General features: G+C 46.2%; 1 protein-coding gene across 2 annotated transcripts in view; it reads right to left on the reverse strand.

Annotated features, from left to right (window-relative positions):
* Positions 1-2,995: 2,995 nt before the first annotated feature.
* Positions 2,996-20,634, reverse strand: part of ZDHHC8 (zinc finger DHHC-type palmitoyltransferase 8) — a 346,441-nt gene continuing 328,802 nt past the window's right edge. For both annotated transcript variants that reach the window (XM_069620016.1, XM_069620017.1), the window contains exons 9-11: positions 17,284-17,387; positions 14,059-15,098; positions 2,996-9,545 (exon numbers count right to left, since the gene is read on the reverse strand). In XM_069620016.1, coding sequence (XP_069476117.1) covers positions 9,362-9,545; positions 14,059-15,098; positions 17,284-17,387 — 1,328 coding nt within the window. In that variant the 3' untranslated portion in view covers positions 2,996-9,361. The remainder of the gene's footprint in view (positions 9,546-14,058; positions 15,099-17,283; positions 17,388-20,634) is intronic.

The following is a 20,634-nucleotide window of genomic DNA, read 5'->3' on the forward strand; positions in this document are numbered from 1 at the left end:
CAAACAAACCAGGACCAGACAGAAGAGCCACCTTGAGAGGGGCCTTGGGGGGGAGTGCTGTCATGATTCCTGCCCCTCATGTCCCCGGCCCTCCAAGATGTCAGGCTGGAGCCAGGCCACGATCACCTACATGGCCCTCAAGGGCCTCTCCATCCCTCCAAAGACCCACTTGGAGTCAGACTTGACGCTTGTGGCACCAGACTCGCTCACTCCCATAGGATACCATTGGGGATTGGACTTGTCTTTTGGGTGTGGTTCAGCCCAGAGACACCTGGGATACCCAGAGACTATTTAAACCATGCCCAGGCTGAGAAACATGCTTTGTTTTTTCTGCACCTGCAGCGTGACACTCACAGTGTTCGGTCTCCAGTAGGCCTGCATCTTTCTTCTGCGCTCAGCTCCTGCAAGAACAAGAACACCGTTAGGATCATCCTTACCTTCTGGCGCTTCTGCCCATCATTCATCGCTTCTTCTGTTCTGCGGGAATCTTCGGCGGTGTCATTCCCATCCCGGCACGCCGCTTCCTAAGGAAAAGGGAAAAGAACAGATAAAAGGCATTAGTAAGCAGTCAGCAAATCTTCGCTTATTTTTAAAGACTGTACAAGCTCTAAACGCTTACCTGAATCCCAGCCGCTTTGGGGGAACTCTGTCTCCGGAACTTCTCATCCATCTACAAGAGGGAAAAGACATTCCAGGTTAGCGTGGAAACATCTAGACGCGCCGCATACCGTGCTTACTCACCGCATTTCTTCTTCATAACCGCCATCCACGCTGAAAACGTCACGGCACCTAAAAGACACAGAAACAATACAAATACGAAATGGTTGCATCGCGCATCGCGCTCTGACTCACCTTCAGCGCTACTCATCTCAGCAGCACGTCGCAATCCCCGGACGCCGGCCATCATCTAAGGAAGGAAAGGAACGAAGTTAGAGAACTGTTCAAAAGACTTTGCAGCACTTCACTAGAGCTGGGCTGCGCGTCTCTGCTCAATCAGGTTCTCGTGCTTGGGCTTTCTTCTTCCTCTACTCTCGGTCTGCTGGAGCACAGCGGACCAGAGAGGGATGTTGCAGTTCCTTGGTGTGCGCCCCAGTCAGCTGCTTTAGCTTCTCCGTTTGCGGTATGGGTGCTTTGCTCACAGTGCCTCCAAGGAGGGTTTGGCAACTGTGTCTGTCCTTCCTCCAACTCGCCATTCGAAAGCTAGAACGTTCAATCCGGTTCTGATGATGATTCATGTTGGCTCCTCGTCTCAGTATATTGCAATGGGCAGTCACTGGAGTCAAGCCTACTCTTCCTCGTCACAGTAATGGGATTTTCACTGATCTTACAAACATGCATAGGAGAGGATATTTGATTAGAGGAAGGTAAGGAAGGAGGCGGGAAGGAGGTGTGTCTATGTCGGGATTACCATGATCTCCACAAGTCTTCACTAGTCCCACAGGGGGGTTTCCCTCCCCATGAGAGCTACCCGCTGAGTACCAGCCCTAGGGGGACTATCGGGTAATGTCCTCACCTCCCTGGCCTCATGCAAAGGGGCTCCCCCTAGGGGAGAATTGATGACATCTTGGGATTTGTCACAGCGTGGTCCTCTTCAGGTAATGACCACCACTTTTAAAATGACCCTCCCGTCATTCCAACAAACAAAAAACATACAAGATATCCAATTTACAGGAATTTTGTGCTTGCAGCAAAAAGCGCAACACTTTTCATTTTCAAGCGTGCTGCAAATCTCTGAAATACTGCTAAAAGGCAGAAGTTGTATTTTACCAATCTGCCAATCCTTCAAATTACTTTTCAGGACAAATCAAGGTCGACTTCTGATATCCGATGTTCCACTAGGCCACCGATCCAAATCCCTATTCACCATTTAAGTAAACAAAACTCCTCTACAAGCGGTTGTTTCCCATCACATGGCACATTAAAGACACATTAAAGACACAGACATTAAATTCTGTACATTATCAGCAATCCACAGCTGTTTCAATTTATAAAGGTTTCTGCAAAGTGTAAAAGATAATGCTGCAATTATTTTTTTTTCTTGCCACAACATTTTTAAACCAATAGCATTGGTTCCATGTCATTTCATCGCAGGATGTTTTTTCACAGGGTTTTTACCAGGGATTTTTTAACGAAAAAAAACTCATCAATTGTTAATTTTTTATTCTTGGGGGGGGGTTCTCCCTCAGCCCCCCATCCCCTTTAATTTTTTTGCTATTCTCGAACACCCACACCCCATATATATATATATATATAGGGGGGGTTAGGGAAATATATATATATATATATATATATATATATATATATATATATATATATATATATATTTCCCTAACCCCCCCCTAAAAATGTGGGGTTGGGGGGGGAAACCAAAATAAAATTTAAAAAAACATTCTAAAAAATTTAGTGTCGAGAAAATGGTATTTCGAAAATGTGACGTTCGAAAAAGTCACTATAAACCATCTATGGGATCTGAATATGGCACTTTTGTATTGTTTGATCCTTAGATATCTAGGTCGCACCTATCTTGCCCGCTAATGCCTTTTCCTCATTCCGAGAGCTCCTCTTTAGTCTCCATGTCACCCTGTATCGCTGTCACGACATCGCCTATGGCCCAAACCATTTCTTGCAGTTTCGTTCAATTTTGCATGTTTTCAGCACAATAACCCCCAACTATTTCTAATCTTTTGTATTTTGTTTCCAGGTTCATTGTGTAGATTTTTCCCACAAAGCATCAAATTTGCAGCACTTAAATTACTCAGCATTAAAATGGATTTGAAAGGTCACACGTTCTCACAGGCATGAGTTGTGCATCAAATTTGACATAAAATGTACAAATAGAAACATGAGCTGGATGGCAAGTTATACAAGTGAACACAAAGCGCCCAGAGACACTTACAAAGGAAATGGTGAGCAGGCCGGGCCTATTTTTAATGTTCCCGCTTTATTTTAGACTTCATGGGGTCCGCTTGTACGCGCAGTAAGACGCGTGAGAATATTTGAAAGTTTTTAGGACGTATTTATTGTTTCCAGGCATAGCAGTTAAAAATCACTTTTCAAAGCACATTTTCACACAAACAAGTCAACGGAGCGGCGCGGGCCAGAGGCAGACCTCACTGCACCACGCTACAGGGTTTGGGGGGGGTTAGGGGGGGAGGACGGGATCACTGAAATTACGTTTTAGGGGCCATTCAGGAGGAGTCATACGGCACATGTTTACAGTCACAGAACCTAAATTCTTATTTTTGTCCTGGCATTTAGCTTTGGGATAGACTGGGTTGGATTACCTGAATCTGGCAGCACCTGACTCCACATGAAACTAAGTAAAGGGGAGAAGAACCACAGAATGTGGGGGCCCACGGGTCGTGAACTGTGACCTTCAAGACCACTTCCTGTTCCCTATTCCAGATTATGTTGCTCACTTGCTGCGCAGAGCTCCTTAACCCTTTCGTTGCTTGAAAGTCTTAAAAAGCCTGCCGCTGTTGCAAGCGGACATACATTAACTGAAATGTTTATGTCTTGAACTATATATCCTGCAGAAATTCGCAATTTCATATAAAAGACGTGGCATGAATTGCCAATTTTGCTCCTTGTCGAATCTGGTTATGTGGCATATTTTCCCCAAAATTCACCTGAATTCATCAGAGTGCATCTGGACTTTTTTCGCCCACCTCCTCCTCGTGGCGTGTTCCTACATTGCGATGATGTCCGAGACCTGTAGACCGCTCTACTAGAAGGAGATTGTACGTGGCGGTGGCACGAGCCTGCACGAGCTGGGACCTTGAGAGGTGGTTCCACTCTAACCGAGAGCACAGTCACACACTATGTCTCCTTCGGTGCAGGACAGTGACGCAGCGGGTCACACTAATAGCTGCAATAGACCAGGACATGAGATCCAATCACCTGTGTTTCACGCAAATCACTGGCAATCCTGCCTCAATCGAAACTCATGCACTAGTTTACAGTACATATTTCTTACCTGGTTTGCACCACAAATCAAACACAAGTCACCGTGGAAGTGCCCAAGATGAGGACGCAACAGGATTTGCCTTGAGAACTGCACAAATCAACGGATACACCAAGAAGGGCCATTATGAGGAGAAACTAGGAGTCTGACTGTTGTGCATTCCAACCAGTATTAGAAAACTGAAAAAACATGTTGCGGTCATCTTCCACCTACCTGGTTGCATGTGTTGGACAGCATTGATTTATAAGGGAGATAAAGGACACAGTACCATCAAATTGCAAGCTCTTGGGCCGCCAACCAGGCCCATCACTACTAATAGGTGGTCATTTGAACAATGCTCCCCGATAACAGCTTTGCTGTGTTCCCAATGTCTCATGGGAAATTGACACGCTTCAATAGGATCTAATTTTTCCCACTTGGATCACAAATTAAACCCCAGAGATCTCAAGCCACAGGTCAGATCCCTCAACTACTCTCGCCTATGTGGGCTGCATGGAGGACAAGGTTGTGTTGCACAAAGGACAAGTAATTACAATAAATAATACAAAATAATATCAATAAACTTTCCAATACATCCAAGTTGAACATCTACCCACTTATTGGTCTTGCATGAACCTGCGTTTCCAGGGTGTCTGGAAAACATAGCAGTTCGAGTATCTCTTTGACCTCTCACACTAGCTTTGTTGCTGATTTTTGGACCCTGAAGAAAGTACAGAGTGCGTGGTCCGGACATGTTTAGCTCTCTGCTCACGAATTGCCCCATCGCATCCAGCCCTGCCCCAACGGCCAGCTACTTTGAAATATCAGAATAGTAGGGCACGGTAACAGAAGTGCAGACACCATGAATAAGATACTATCCCTGTCCATTCGTGGAACCTCACATCCGGGTACACCGTGACACCCATCGCCTTGTCTGCAGCGTGGCACAAAGTGCAACTGGTCTGCTTTCCCCTCGACCCCTTCCTGCAATGTGACATGCGTTGCCCACACTGACCCGCCTGACCAAAGTTTCAGCAGAACACCAATTCCCTGCCACTTAATTAATCAAAACAATGCATTCTGGGGTTTTGATTGCCTTGGTCCACAAAGTAACCAACTGGCCTAAGGAACATATTTCTCTGATTTGTTAAATGGAAGTGCAGGCCTGTAAACATGGTGCGTCTCTAATGTCAACCCTGACATATGTCATGATGCCTCCAACATGGTAGGCATCTCTTGAAGCCCTCACCGATATTTCCCATGTTGTACCCACCCGCGCATTTCACAATGCCACCAACCATCCATGTTCAACACAAGAATGAGTTGAAGCCGGTGCAGCATGTGCTTTGTTATGTGAGGTCTTAAATTAAAGGAATGTCTTGCAACATAACACCTGGGAGCACCACCAGCAAGAGAGTGCAGTACAGTCAGAAATGTGCTGAAGTTGCCCAAGGCAGACACTGTACGTACGTTTACGCTGCAGCCATATTTCTGATGATGAGCGTGGATTTACGTTGTGAAAAATAAGCTTAACCTGTCTGTGGATAGTATCAGGGCATTGAGTGATTCCTCATGTACTGAATGCAAAGTAACCCGCAGGTCCAGGAGGATGTGCACGTATACCCCAGTCCAACAAAATGGCAGCCAAGATGCCTGGCCGCTCAAAGCTACAGTCATATTCTAGGACCAGAATCTGATTCAATGGTGTATTACTTTTCATAGGTAACACTGCCATGTGATATAAGGCTGTATAGTTGGTGAGATTTATTTTCATCCCTATGCATTGCTTCACACACCATATATAAACCACTCAATATAGACTATGCTTACAGATATCAGATAATGGCTATGCATGGCACTAGGAAGTCAATCACTGACCAAGGAGGACCAATGACATCTTCAGTGAATGGGGTTAAAAATAGTGGTCTGTTTAGAAGTCAAAGGATTCTTCCAAGGCGGTGCCTCTGCAAGACCACTGGAGCTGGAGACTACCCTGGTACTGACCAGCCACATGTCGAGACTGAGTCCACCCCATGATAACTACCTTGCTGTAGTAACCACCTGCCAGATTAACCGTAACCCCAGTCTACCTCTGGCCGCTTCCCTGCCCACAATGAAACCAGAGAATGCCAGTAGGTGTCAAGCCTCCACTTTCAATTCTCACTGTGTTAAAGTTGTGTCCGTGAACCGTACGATGGGGAACTACGGGTATCCTATAGGTGGGAAGGGCCGAGGGCTGGGCTTCGGTCATTACAGATGAAGACTGATCAGATGCAGAAGGATTGCAGATGGCCCCTGTGTTCTGAATGCTCCCCCACTGCTGGAAACCAGGCTTGCATTCTAGTCTCTGTCGCCAAGCAGAGGAGACCGGTGGGGTTATCACATCTTGGTTTCCAACAGCCAGCGAAGGAGATTCTAATGAGTAGAAACACATCATGAAAGTAAAATTTTGATAAATTCGATATTGTTCGCTGCAGTTCAATTTGGACTGTTGCCAGTGATGCGTAACTGGCGGGGATTGCTAGGTGGCAAAGTCTCACCTGCCACATGAACATCATGGCCAGGCATGTCCAAAGCAGTGGTATTTACAGCGGGACCAAGACACAAATGAAAGAAACACGAAAAAAAAGAGATGCATCGGGAATGGTAGAAATGAACCTCGTGGCACAGGTTATGTACATATAAGTGGGCCCGGGATTTCATATGCACATGTTGCAGTCCATTACTTCTTACTCTCAGGAAAGGAAGGGGGAGAGACATCACAGTTTTATAGACCACCACATTGCACTTGCTCTTAAGCACTGTAATAATTACTGTAATTATTACCCTGATCAATGATACTCAAATATCAACCTTAGAAGGCTAAAGGGCTTAGATGACCTTGCCAGGAATCAAACCTCTGGCCCTAGCTCTCTGATGCTAGTCATTATTACCCCGATCAATGGTACTCTACTCAAATATCAACCTTAGAAGGATAAAGGGCTGAGAAGACCTTGCCAGGAATCAAACCTCTGGCCCTAGCTCTCTGATGCTAGTCATTATTACCCTGATCAATGATACTCAATATATCAACCTTAGAAGGATAAAGGGCTGAGAAGACCTTGCCAGGAATGAAACCTCTGGCCGTAGCTCTCTGATGCTAGTCATTATTACCCTGATCAATGATACTCAATATATCAACCTTAGAAGGATAAAGGGCTGAGAAGACCTTGCCAGGAATGAAACCTCTGGCCCTAGCTCTCTGATGCTAGTCATTATTACCCTGATCAATGATACTCAATATATCAACCTTAGAAGGATAAAGGGCTGAGAAGACCTTGCCAGGAATGAAACCTCTGGCCCTAGCTCACTGATGCTAGTCATTATTACCCCGATCAATGGTACTCAAATATCAACCTTAGAAGGATAAAGGGCTGAGATGACCTTGCCAGGAATGAGACCTCTGGCCCTAGCTCTCTGATGCTAGTCATTATTACCCCGATCAATGGTACTCTACTCAAATATCAACCTTAGAAGGATAAAGGCCTGAGATGACCTTGCCAGGAATGAGACCTCTGGCCCTAGCTTGCTGATGCTAGTCATTATTATCCCGATCAATGGTACTCAAATATCAACCTTAGAAGGATAAAGGGCTGAGATGACCTTGCCAGGAATGAAACCTCTGGCCCTAGCTCTCTGATGCTAGTCATTATTACCCTGGTCAATGGTACTCAAATATCAACCTTAGAAGGATAAAGGGCTGAGATGACCTTGCCAGGAATGAAACCTCTGGCCCTAGCTCTCTGATGCTAGTCATTATTACCCCGATCAATGGTACTCAAATATCAACCTTAGAAGGATAAAGGGCTGAGATGACCTTGCCAGGAATGAGACCTCTGGCCCTAGCTCTCTGATGCTAGTCATTATTACCCCGATCAATGGTACTCAAATATCAACCTTAGAAGGATAAAGGGCTGAGATGACCTTGCCAGGAATGAAACCTCTGGCCCTAGCTCTCTGATGCTAGCACATAACTCATTGTACTTTCTTACTGGCAGCATAATAGTGGAACGGGTTGTCATAGCCTGGGGTTCTAGGTGTGAAAACAAGACCGAATGCTACACCTTGAACTGCCGTATGCATTGCAGTCGCACGGGCCAGAGAGGACGACGAATCAGAACCCACTGAACTTGTAGCTACTGGCTATGCTGCTGGCTGGCAAGGAGCACAGGTGATCAATCTGTCCTTTACACAGGATTCATATGCGAGATACAACAGTGCCTTCTTGCAGGCCGTGACGCCATCACACATTTCACTGCATAGGGGAACTTTGTATTTAGCGGGCAACTGTGCATTATGGTCCTGGAGCGTGACCGGGCAGTTCTGGTGACACACAAAGCCACAAAACCGAAGGACTTTTCAAATGATCGTTGACCTCAACGTCAACTTGTAACATGTGCGGGTGCGTGAGATTGATTTTGGGTCAAATAATAGTTTGCTTTTGTCTGTAAGGCTGCACTAGCACTGTAGGTGTGGGTGCACCAAGGAGGCTAGCTCTATGGGGGGGGGGGGGACCAGAGGGTTCAGTTTCATGATGTCATGAATGACCTTTTGCCAACCTGCAACATCCTTGTATACAAAATAACTAATTTCAGTGGCGCATTCCATTCCAATGGCACCACTCCATTCCAATCAACACCCAGATGCATTCCCCCGAGACATGTTGCTAGGATATTTTACACACACGCACACACACAAAGACCAGGGACACACTTGGAGGAAGTGGGAATGGGTCAGTGCTCAATTCACAACAGGGCGGTCTTACATTATCCAGGTGGCCTTTTTCACGCACAAGGAGGGGAGACAAGACAAGATCCTTCAAGGAGCAGTATTCCCTGCACAAGAAAAGAGGATTTACCCAGTGACGTCACTTCCCGTGACTCAAAGCCATGTTGTGTGGGTGGACTCGAGATCCCCCGTGTGGGTGGACTTGAGATCCCCCAACCCCCTCCTTTCGACCTGACCCTGCCTTCATACAGAATCAGCCTGCCTTAGATACCAACCAAGGGAGCGGGGCCCCATACCCAGCTGTACTCCCGCTGAACTGTTCTTTTGTGTCTTTGTTTTTCTCACAGCACAAACTTCTACACAATTTTTTGACAGACAAATGCACCATGGCTTTGTTTTCGCTTCTCTCCTTCATAGAACGCCAACGTCTGCGTAACTCTGGTAGCGAGGCTAGATCCTTCCCTTCCCGCCGTCAAGTTTCCAGGTGTTTTTGATTGGCTACCCAGTGTGTGTGTGTGGATACGGCAGTAGCATCTTTCCAGCCGAACAGCACACAACAGCAGGCTCTGCACCTGTCCATTTCGGGGTCAGCTCGCTCGAAACCCCACCACGTGGTGAGGTTAGTGGGTGATGGACCGTGGTTCTTCACTTTCAAACGGAAATCTCGTAGGTGGTTCCTCCAACCCCAGACACTTTCTTGACACTGGGGTGCCTGGAGGGGCTGGACCCAGCACCTTGGGAACTGGACACGGACCCCAGGCGGCTGTCCGTCCGTGATAATCCCTTTGGCTGTCCGTTCATTTTTCCGTGGGGCGCCTTCATCTGCATGTCTTCCCTGTAAAAGAAAGAGACGCTGAAATTATATTACAGAAAGTAACAGGCATCCTGGCAAGAGCAAGCATTCACAGCAAGAGCAAGCGTTCCCGACAAGAGCAAGCATACCGGCATAAACAAGCATCCTGGCAAGAGCAAGCATTCACAGCAAGAGCAAGCATTCCCAGCAAGAGCAAGCATCCTGGCAAGAGCAAGCATTCCCAGCAAGAGCAAGCATCCTGACAAGAGCAAGCATTCCCGACAAGAGCAAGCATCCCGGCAAGAGCAAGCATTCCCAACGGGCCGGTTCCTTTGGAATACTAGGAGCATTAGGGCAGTATCAGTCAATGTACCTTTAGAGGTAACTCTTCCCCACCTTAATCGACCCAACAGAGGCAACAGCCTATTGGGCAACGACCCTGTTTTTCCTGAATGCCAGTTCGCACTTGGCAGCGGTTTGCACATTTGTGAGCAGTCTTGCATGGAAAATAACCCCCACCAGGAGCCCGCCTAAGCCATTTTAACAGGGGGACCGTAAATTATGCAATTTAGAACCACAAAATATCTAATGTTTCGTTAGATTGTCTTATGCCAAAGGCATAACAAGGAAACATGTAGCATTTCTGTATTCACGGTCATCACAATGCCAAACAGTTACTAATCAACAGTGGCAGAGGATCCAGCTCTCCCAGATACCAGGGGAGGACTTCCTACTTGGTCAAAATACTACCTCGTATTGATTGTAAGCCTAAGACTCCATGAAGCAGACATAATTTCATAAAACAGCCCTAAAGATTACAATTGCATCCTATATCTTTTAAATTACCAAAGTGTCTCTGCATACACTTGAAATCACGCACCGGTTAGCAAAGGTCCCGGTGCTTCAGTGTCCCCATTCCCATGGAGTACTATGGGACTCGTCGAACACTGGGCACTGAGGTGATCGAAAATTTGAAAGTTGTCGAAAATGTTCTTCTCTGTCGTGAACATGCTGCCAACATGCTGCCAACCAATGGGTCCCAGTCCACGTAGGATGGGGATAGTGTGACAGGAATGCCCACTTTTCCAAATTTAAAGCAATATGTAATACAACTAGCTAACCACTGAATGGCAGCCTACAGGGGTGCTGCTAGGTCGGGAAAAGACCCGGGTCTATGCTGATGTCAAAACTGTTGCCACTGGGGGCTAGCTAGCCTTTTGGCTGTAGCTCCTGAGATTCTATCCGGGGCTACAACCAAAAGGCCCAGGGCTATATCCCCCTAAACCCCCCACCCCCTAGCAACGCCTCTGGCAGCCTAAGCAAAGCGCCAGATTAAGCAGATTCACAAGCCCCAGAAATATTTGTATCCCTCTGTTGCACATATTACAAAGTAATAATGGGATTCTGACACGTGTTTGGCTCTATGTGAGCTTATTCAAGGCATAACATGTGATTGTGACCAGAATGTCACAAGTGCAAAAGCACTGTGAATCACAACATTTAAATAAAAAGCATTTTGAGATTAATGTACTTGCAAAAACAAACTTTTTAAAAAATAAACAAGATTTACAGAAAAGGGTGCTAACGCTAAAAAAGGGGGAAACAAAAACAAGGAGAAACATGTTATTAAACATTAAACATGAATTTAAAGCCAGGCAAATAAAATTATACTTTTGAAGTACCAAACACAAAAGGATAACTCATTTTCGAAATTGGACAGAATTTCAAAGCATAGAAATATGCGGCATCCATGTTGTTCCCTGTAGATTACTGTTAGTATCATGATTATAATTATAAATGGGACCAATATTAATAGAAGTCTTGTTATAGATGCATTTTCTTGATAATCCTTTGGGAATTGACGCATTGCAAATCAGCATTTTATAAATAGAATTTGGTGTGGGAGTTGCAGCGGTACTAGAGTCGGTCTGCCACCAAATGCTTTGTATGTTAGTAAATATCTAGTGGCCTGGATACTCTATGGCCAGCTTAGCTAAAGATCTGTTGTTCTAGGCAATAGGTCAATTAAGTAACCATAATCAACTGTAAAAGTTTCCTCTGGTCATATAGTTAAGTGTGCTGGCCTACTTTTCACATGTAAAGGACGAGTTTCTGTTCTGCCCAAAATTTACTTTTAATGATCTGAACCGTAAGGGATAAACTGCTCCATATAAAGCTTAAATGTGAGTGGTATTAATGTTCAATATAACTTAATACGCTATCTGAGCATAATAGTTCAATTGATGGTCAATTACTATTTTCTTACTAATAAAAGCTAAGAAGGTCTCCAGCCAAATCATTACCATTCAATTGGAGCAAGATTAAAGCATTATATATTCAAGCATCATCGGGCCACTTACTGAAATTCGTAATTGTCTATACAGCGCTCGTCATAACAAAATTCAGTAGCATCAGCGATTGGAGTCGCAGTCAGCCTTAAAAGGAATTAAGGGTCACAAATGAATAATGAGGTAAGGAAGTATTGATTTTGAGCTCGTTTTTGAACTATTATGCTTGCGTAACGTATGAAGCTGTACTGAATATTATTACAGCTACCATTTTAGCTTCAGATAAGGCAGCTTACCCCCACGGGTCCAAATCATTAAAAGCAAATACGGGTCCTTTACATGTGCAAAGGAGATCAGCATGCTAAAATATAGGACAAGAGGAAATTCGTACAGTCGGTTATGCTTAGTTAATTGACATTTTGCATAGAATGACAGGCATTAGCTGAACTTTTGATAGAGTACTCATACCACTGGAAATGTACACAAATACAAAGCTCCATTACCACTGCAACTCCTGCACCAAATTCTATCTATGTAATACTGATTTGCAATGTGTCAATGTTCATATGACTATCAGAAAAACACATCTATAACAAGACTTAAACTAATATTGCTATTTAAAATTATAAGCATGAACTAATACCAACAGCAATCTACAGAGAATGGAATTAACTCCACAGTTTTCATTGCTGTGAAACACTGTCCCACTTCAAAAGCCAATTCACCTTTTGTGTTTGGTACTTCAAAGTATAATTTTATTTCTTGGGATTTAAGTTCATGTTCAATAACCTGTTTTCAAGTTATTTTTGTTCCACCTTTTATTTTTCTTCTTATCCTTCTCTGTAAGTGATTTTTTTCAAAACCTTTATAGGTTTGTGCATGTACAATAATCACAGCTTGCACTTTATTGAAATTTTGAGATTCACAGTACTTAAATTTTGGTGACATTCTCATCACACCAACGTTATGCCTTGAACAAGCGCAAAAGCCACGAAACACATGGCAGCATCCCATTATTGCTGTGCAATTTGTTCAACAAGCAAACATAACTATATATTCACAACAGTCCCATAACATTACATTTCTTGTATTAGGCATTACAGCAATAAGGAGTTATGCAAATAGAATGTTAACCTTCTCCAATTATATAATCACAGACTTGCAAAGCAGTACCACACAAGCCCAATATGCAAGATATATCTTGAGTCTAGAAAGACTAGTGTTGATGTGCCAGACGCACTGCAGCAGGTCATCGCATTTGGGTCAAATGAGTGACTATATTAGTGCTTTATAGCCACTGGAATAAAGCGGAAGACACTACCCCAATGCACTGGAAATGCATTGGTGGGCCAGTTGCTCTCCAACATGCTAACATTCTACACTGGGAAATCCATGCACATCTCTAGCACTTGAGCCACAGGCATAACTCTGAGTAAGGGTTGTGCCACTCTGGTTTATTCTTTAAAAACTGGGCAATGATTAAGCACACTCCCAACATTAAATACTGACTAGTGAATTTTTCCCGGGATCAGCCGCCTGCACTGAGCTTGTTTGTTCTTTCAGTATGTCTCAATGAGTGCCACCAGAAACTCCCTGCCATAAGTGGGGAACAATGCTAATGTCTCTGCCATCTGAATAGTGTTTTTAAGGTAAGTCGATATCTTTTCAGGTGCATGAATAATTATCAACAAAGAGAGCAGGTTTCAAAAACTAAAATAGCTGTGTTCTCTTTAAAATCAATTTTGCTTCCAAATTCATATAGTTTGGAGCAAAATAAATCCCCTCTGAAATCTAATCTGGAGGCCCGCTAGCTGGTGATCCGACATTAGAGGTTGCCCCAAATCTCTCCTCGGCTGCCTTCCTTGCATGGGCTCTTGATGTATAGCCTAGAGGCGGGCCTCTTACTAGCCACTATCACTCAGCACTGTCTTCTGCTTTTGGACAGTGGCTGGAGTGGTGGTCACCTCCAGGGAAAGCACTAGCAGAATAAGGCAGTGCTCAATGGCTTTGCCTTGAAGGAGACAGCCCCTCTAGCCTTCACCTGAGGGGAGGAACTATATAGAGTAAAATCTCAGTTTCATATCTGTACATTTTGCTGATTCCCCCACTCCTATATCAAACCGGAAGCGAAGGCACAGCGTTAGCAGCATGGAAACCCAGCACTGTTAAATACCCCCCAGCATCAAATATTAGAAGCACATGGTATTTTCATCGCCATTCCTCTCACACCCCCCTTTAGTCTTTCAGGATAACAGATTGAACTGTACCTTTGGGGTCCCAATGACTGTGCCTCCACCATTTCCATCGTGTTGAGGAACGTGACGCCCTTTGAGCCCCCGTATGAAGGTGACCTGGGCATGGTTGTGGGGGACGGTGGAAGCTGGTGGCCTGGCGACTTGTACGAGCCGTTGCTCAGCCGGGCCTGCAGGGCTTGGTGGGACTGGACATTGTTATTGGCCAGGTCGGCTTGCAGGGAAGTGGTGGAAGTCCTGGGGGCCCGTGACATGGCACTGGAAAGGGATGACACAGAGGACTGCAGCAGGGGGTTTCTTGTGCTAAAGCTGCTGGCAGAAATAAGATTGTCCCGAGAGCCGTATCTGATAGCCGTGCCCCGCGGGTTCTCGGACAGCGTGCTGACCTGCTGGAGGCTGTAGGCACTCGGCGTATCATAGACGCCAGAGTCTGCGAAAACTGATTCTCCGTGGGAGTGCAGCAACTTCTCCCGCTCCTCCATCTCCTTCCTCTCCTGGATGGAGGCCATGATGGTCTTGGAGAGGTTGTCATAGCGCACGGGCGAGGGATCCCGAGGATGCGGCGAGAGACGCCCCAGCACAGGGCTGAAGCTCGGCCCGGGCTGGCGCTGCATCTCGTTGCCACGGAGGTGGCACATTTTGGCTGACATGTATGGCGAGTGATAGCCAACTGAGCCCGCTACTGCATGAGCGATGCACTTCCCCGCTGAGGGGGACATGGAATTCAGCAAGCTGTCGTAGGACAGACTCCCGTTTCTGTTCGACAAGGTGTTGGGTGAGAAGATGCTTTTGTAGGGCGAGGCGGTGCCGTCAGACTTCATGGCGTGCAGAGGAGCCTTCTCTGCCCCCGCTGCTCTCTTGCTCTCCGACTTGAGGCTCAGCGACCGGGAGTTGACGGCAAAGGCATCGAGCTGCAGTGGGGACGACTGGTAGCTTTTATGGATGGAGTTCTTCCTGTAGTCGGGAACATCTAAGTTGGGCTCAGACTGGTAGTCGTGGTTCCTGCAGGCGTCCTCCATGCGCACCCCATCCTTGCTTCCGTCCTGCATGGCCATCTGTGGGGAAAAGAAAACCACATCCAGTGAAAGGAATGACAGGACAGGGAATCTGTGTCAGAGTGGGCCTGCCACCCCATGCACTCTGCCTATTGATATTCTGGGCTCTGTTCATGCCTTACCCCGCCTATCTGTGGGAGCAGTTCAATGTGCCCCTGACCCCTTTTGTTGGGGGAGGGCTCAGAAATCGCCTCTCGACTGGTTGATCTTCCATATTCTCCCATCCACCCTTTCTTGGGGCTGTTCCATGCACCAACCTCTTTTTACCCGGTCCACCGTGATCGGCTACATACATGGAAGCTGTTCAATGCATTGCAAACCTCTACTGTGATCCGCTCTATACACCAACTCTCTCTTCTGCAAAAGGTCTCATGCACCCGTTCACCCTGTCTGCAACTGTCCCATGAGGCTACCCAGTCTGCTGGGAGCTTTTCCAAACAGCTGCCCTCTCTGCTGGGACCTGTTCCATGAAGCTGCCACTCTGTTTGGAGCTGTTCCATGAAGCGGGCCCCTCTGATGGTAGTTGTGCTGTGATGCTGCCCCCTCTGATGGAAGCTGTTCCATGAAGGTGCCTCTGTTTGGAGCTGTTCCAAGAAGCCACCTCTCCATTTGGAGCTGTTCTATGAAGCTGCCTCTCTGATTGGAGCTGTTCCATGAAGTTGCCTCTCTGATTGGAGCTGTTCCATCTAACTGCCCCATCTACAGGGAGCTGCTCCATGCAGCTGTATCAACTGCTAGGAGCTGTTCCAGAGAGCTGTCCACTCTGCTGGAAGATGTTCCTTGAAGCTGCCTCTCTATTTGGAGCTGTTCCATAAAGCTGCCCCCTCTGTTTGGATCTGATCCATGAAGCTGCCCCCTCTCTTTGGAGCTTCTCCATGAAGCCGCCTCCTCTGTTTGGAGCTGTTCTATGAAGCTGCCCCCTCTGTTTGGAGCCGTTGCATGAAGCTGCCTATCAGTTTGGAGCTGTTCCATGAAGCTGCCTCTCCATTTGGAGCTGTTTCATGAAGCTGCCTCTCTGTTTGGAGCTGTTCCGTGCAGCTGCCCCTTCTACAGGGAGCTGCTCCATGCAGCTGTATCAACTGCTGGGAGCTGTTCCAGGCACCTGTCCACTCTGTTTGGAGCTGGTTTATGAAGCTGCCTCTCTGTTTCGAGCTGTTTCATGGAGCTGCCCCCTCTGTTTCGAGTTGTTCCATGCAGCGCCACAATCTACATGGAGCTGCTCCATGCAGCTGCATCAACTGCTGGTAGCTGATCCAGACAGTTGCCTCTCTGTTTGGAGCGGTTCCATGAAGCTGCCTCTCAGTTTGGAGCTGTTCCATGAAGCTGCCTCTCGGTTTGGAGCTGTTTCATGAAGCTGCCTCTCTGTTTGGAGCTGTTCCGTGCAGCTGCCCCATCTACATGGAGCTGCTCCATGCAGCTGTATCAACTGCTGGGAGCTCTTCCAGGCAGCTGCCCACTCTGATACTCTTCTGCAACGAGTCTAATCTTTCAGTTACTTATAGATTAGGATTACTATATAGTCACAAACAGGGAACCTAGGTCTAGTGTACATTCAAAGAGTTAACACCTTCAGTTCAATCACCACTATCTTCTGCACCAATGATTCTTCTATGAGATATTATATAAATTGTTGGAAAACTCGGTAAACATGCATGTTTTAATTAGTGCACTAATATAAGCACAGCTGTATACACCAGTAATCCAGAAACTATCACATTACTAATCAATTGTATTTCCGTATACTCATCCTGTTGGACATCTCCATACCGATATGGCATAAGCGTTTCACTACTGCTCACCTATCTGTTGGGAACTATTCATTTTGGAAACTGTTCCATGCACCCAGACCCTCTGCATGGAGCTGTTCTGAGCACCCAGGGCACCCACTAAGCACTATTCCTATGTCTTCCTGTCATTAAGGAGAGTGTGGGTACCCTTCCATCACCAGGTCCAACATCCCCAAACTCCAGTGGACTGGAAATTTGAAACTCAATCTCTTTGATTTCCACAGTCCCAAGGAGCGTGGTGGTGTCATTACCAAAACTTTGCATAGCAACCACTAAAACGGTGGTTGCTATGCAAAGTTGAATAGAGAGAGGGCGAGTTGCCAACACAAAAATGTACCTTTGCTTAGCCAGTTCCAGCGAGGGGGAGAAATGCACGTACAAGGAATTGGGTCTCTCACCTGGTCTGGATGATAATGGACTTTGGGGTTGCCGGCGAAGCCTGGTCGATATTTGTACATCGCCGGGGTGGAGGGGTTGATCCTCTTGGGTGAAAGGCCACTTTCTGCAATATACAAAGGCAACAAATGAATGAGTGTCTTTGCCACACACAGGATTGTACACAAGCAGACGGGAACAGAGATATACAGAGGAAGAGAGAAGACCATGTCGCCCGCTGATGCCGGAGCCGATCACAACCACACCACTGTATCCCCGTTTGACTAGAGGCGTGCGGGCCAGCACTCAACACTGCCAGCAACATTGCTGCATACATCCCGCTTTAAAGGCCACTGTGTAAGTGTGTCTTGGAAATGTGTCTAGTCTTCCCAGAGGGAAGCTACAGATCCCTCCGAGTTTATTGAACACAGTACAGTATGGTGTCTATGTAGTGAAGCTCAGTTTGGCTGTGTGTCTCCAGTCTTTTGGGTGACCTGTTCTGCGGAATATTGCCTGGTGTTCTTCTGCTTTTCTTCTGCCTTACAGTCCTCACAAGGTAGGGTGTACTAGGAGTACTGGGCGTTCATGTCCATGGGTGTTCTATGTTTATGCATGTTCTGTGTTTATCTGGGCACGCACCCTACTCACCTCTCCTTTCTGTCGCCCATGTGCTCACAGATATGGCCCAGGAGCGTCTTTGGCTTCAAATGTTACCTCTCAAATCTACTTTTAGGTGCACAAATGTACCATTCCAAGGGCAAGTGATACATTCCAAAGTGGAGTAACTTTGCTGAACATGTTGGGGGGGGGACATGACATCTGAAGAAAAGGGGTCGCAGCAAAATGAATAAGGACACAATGGTGTGCCATGAAAGTTGGGGGGGGACAAACACCCATGTCCCCCCTGAAATTATGCCCATGCATTCCATATAACCGTCAATACGCAAATATATTCAAGGGCCGATAACACACTATTAGGACCGGGACATCATTCTCTGGAACTCCCTTCCCTATTCCTGCATAACAGGAGACTTAGACGGCCCCCTGACATGCAGGAAGTCCCTAAACACCTGGTTGATCCCCCCACCAACTAACTCCTCTGCTGAACATCTTCACCACCAAGATAGGGTGAGTGATGCCCTTTGCATTTCCTAAATGAATACAAAAAAACCAGGACGAGATGGAAGGGCAAAGATGTTCTCTTAGTCTGGTGATGAGAGCGATGCTGCTCTTGAGGAGGGATGGTGGAAGGAGGTGTGTGCATAGAGGAGAATGTCAGGAGACATGCAGAAGGTGGAGCGTGCAACGACGTGCTAAAAGATGTGTGTGTGTGTGTGTGTGTATGCACACGCGTGTGTCTGAGGTGGTATATGTGCCAGGGTTGACAGCAAACATCAAAAGCTGAAAGATAAAGGCTCTCTAGACTGCATCACCTCTACAGCCAGAAAACCTATGGTCCTGTCCCAGCAGCCACTGTCACACCAATGACTGCAGACACATCACTCCCATCACACCCACACTCCTGTACTCAGTAGGTACCAGTAAATATGCCTTTAAAAACCAGCAGTGGGGATCACTATATTTTATCTTTAGCAAAAGCAGGAGGCTTTTCTCAAATAAATATTACAATGATTCCCAATGTTTCTCAAAAAATTGAATCGATTGATCAGTTTAGTGAATAACGTTGCAGGCCACCTATGATCCGATCAACAGACTCCTTCCATCTTTTCTTCCATGTCGACTCTTCCTCTTCCCCAGTTTCTGGACCCACAGAGGATTCTACACGTTCGAGCACTAGCCCACCACCCCCACACACACAAGATCTCCCCTTCCTAGGGATTTCCATCTTTCACAATCTCTCCATCAACAACGCCTCAAAGTGATGTTTTTTCACTGCGCTTTCTTGCACAATCATTGGTTAATTCATCACTCTGCCTGATAAGTTGAGGACTCTGCTCCTGCAAAATACACGGCCATCCCAAATTAGTTACAACCTTCTTTGGTCAAGAGAATGTTGACCTGCTCGTCTGTATATTGTGTAAAATATGCTTCCTTGTTCAATCCAACCAACTGACGTAGTCCCCTCTTGATGTTACATTATGAGCAACACAAGCTCTTCTTTAGAACTTTAGACTCCGGAACTTCCCCCACATCAATAGCAGGCTCGCCCCCACATTTCCGAAATTCAGGAAGAAGCTTAAAGATTTCACTCCATGTGGACCAGACCCCTTTCCTCTTGAAATGGCCCCTCGCAAGCTCCAGGCAGAGGGGTAGCGCTCACCCCCTTCTGTATAGCCTCCCTGCTGTCCCCCTCCCCCGCTCCTTCCACCCCTTTCGATGTTAGCACCCTGGGAACCACTTGCTGCTGCGTCTCTGGATTGTCACCCCTCCTTAATCTCTCCTTCCCTGCTCCTGTGATATATCTCTCATTACTGCCCTCCCCTTTGTGTAGTTTCCCCTGTTACTCTGTAAAGCGTTCCATTACTTTCCAAATGGAAATATGAAAGACACCATTTCTTTCTACAAAGAGTCCTTCATGGCCTGTTTGACCGAAACACTGGGAGTAATGGTGGCTTGCAAGCGTCCAGAGTAATCTCATACAGCCACGGGTTATCACGTCTACACGATTGACCAATGCGGACAATCAATGCTTTGCTCTCAACCTTGTGGCTAGGTACGCCCAAATGTCCTCTGTGAGCTACGCACATCTGATTCTGCCTTACAAGCTCTTGCATTATTACATTTTACTCTCCAAAATACCTTTTGTTTCTTTCGACCGCTAGCTCATCTCTAGGTTTCGGAAAAATACTTCAGGCTTATGCTGGTAAAATATGCCAAACCAATGTGCCACCAACCAGACACTTTTTGGTGATACACATCCTGCTCTATGTCCCACTACCAGTTTTTGGTCTCTTTGACAAACCTTACTTACCCAAACATAGTCTTTCTAGTGTTTGTAGCTGTTTAGAGTCCCATACTGTGCATATTCCACCATCTAGTGCTCGGTCAGGCGTATTGCAAGTTGTTTACTTCAAAAGAAAAAATAGGCTTTGACATGGGCATTCCTGTCATACGATCTCTCCCATTCATGTGCAGATACCCATAGTGCCCCTTGGTGCCTAGACCCTTAAGATTGTTTTGCAGTGGACATATAGGATTTCTGTTGCATTTAGCACATCACGATATCCTCAGCAGCCGTATCTTTCCACTCCTCATTCAATAATGGCAATTGTGTGAAACAATGAACTGCCTAATGCACACTTCTGCTAGACATTCCACTAAATACACTTAAAGGAAAAAAAGACAACTTTGCAAACCCAGAGGTGGCCTTCACCACACCCTTGGTTTATAGTCACTCCCCAATGCAAAGCAAA

This window comes from Ambystoma mexicanum, chromosome 10 (genome assembly GCF_040938575.1).
Source record: "Ambystoma mexicanum isolate Mex_15411 chromosome 10, UKY_AmexF1_1, whole genome shotgun sequence".
Classification (NCBI taxonomy): domain Eukaryota; kingdom Metazoa; phylum Chordata; class Amphibia; order Caudata; family Ambystomatidae; genus Ambystoma; species Ambystoma mexicanum.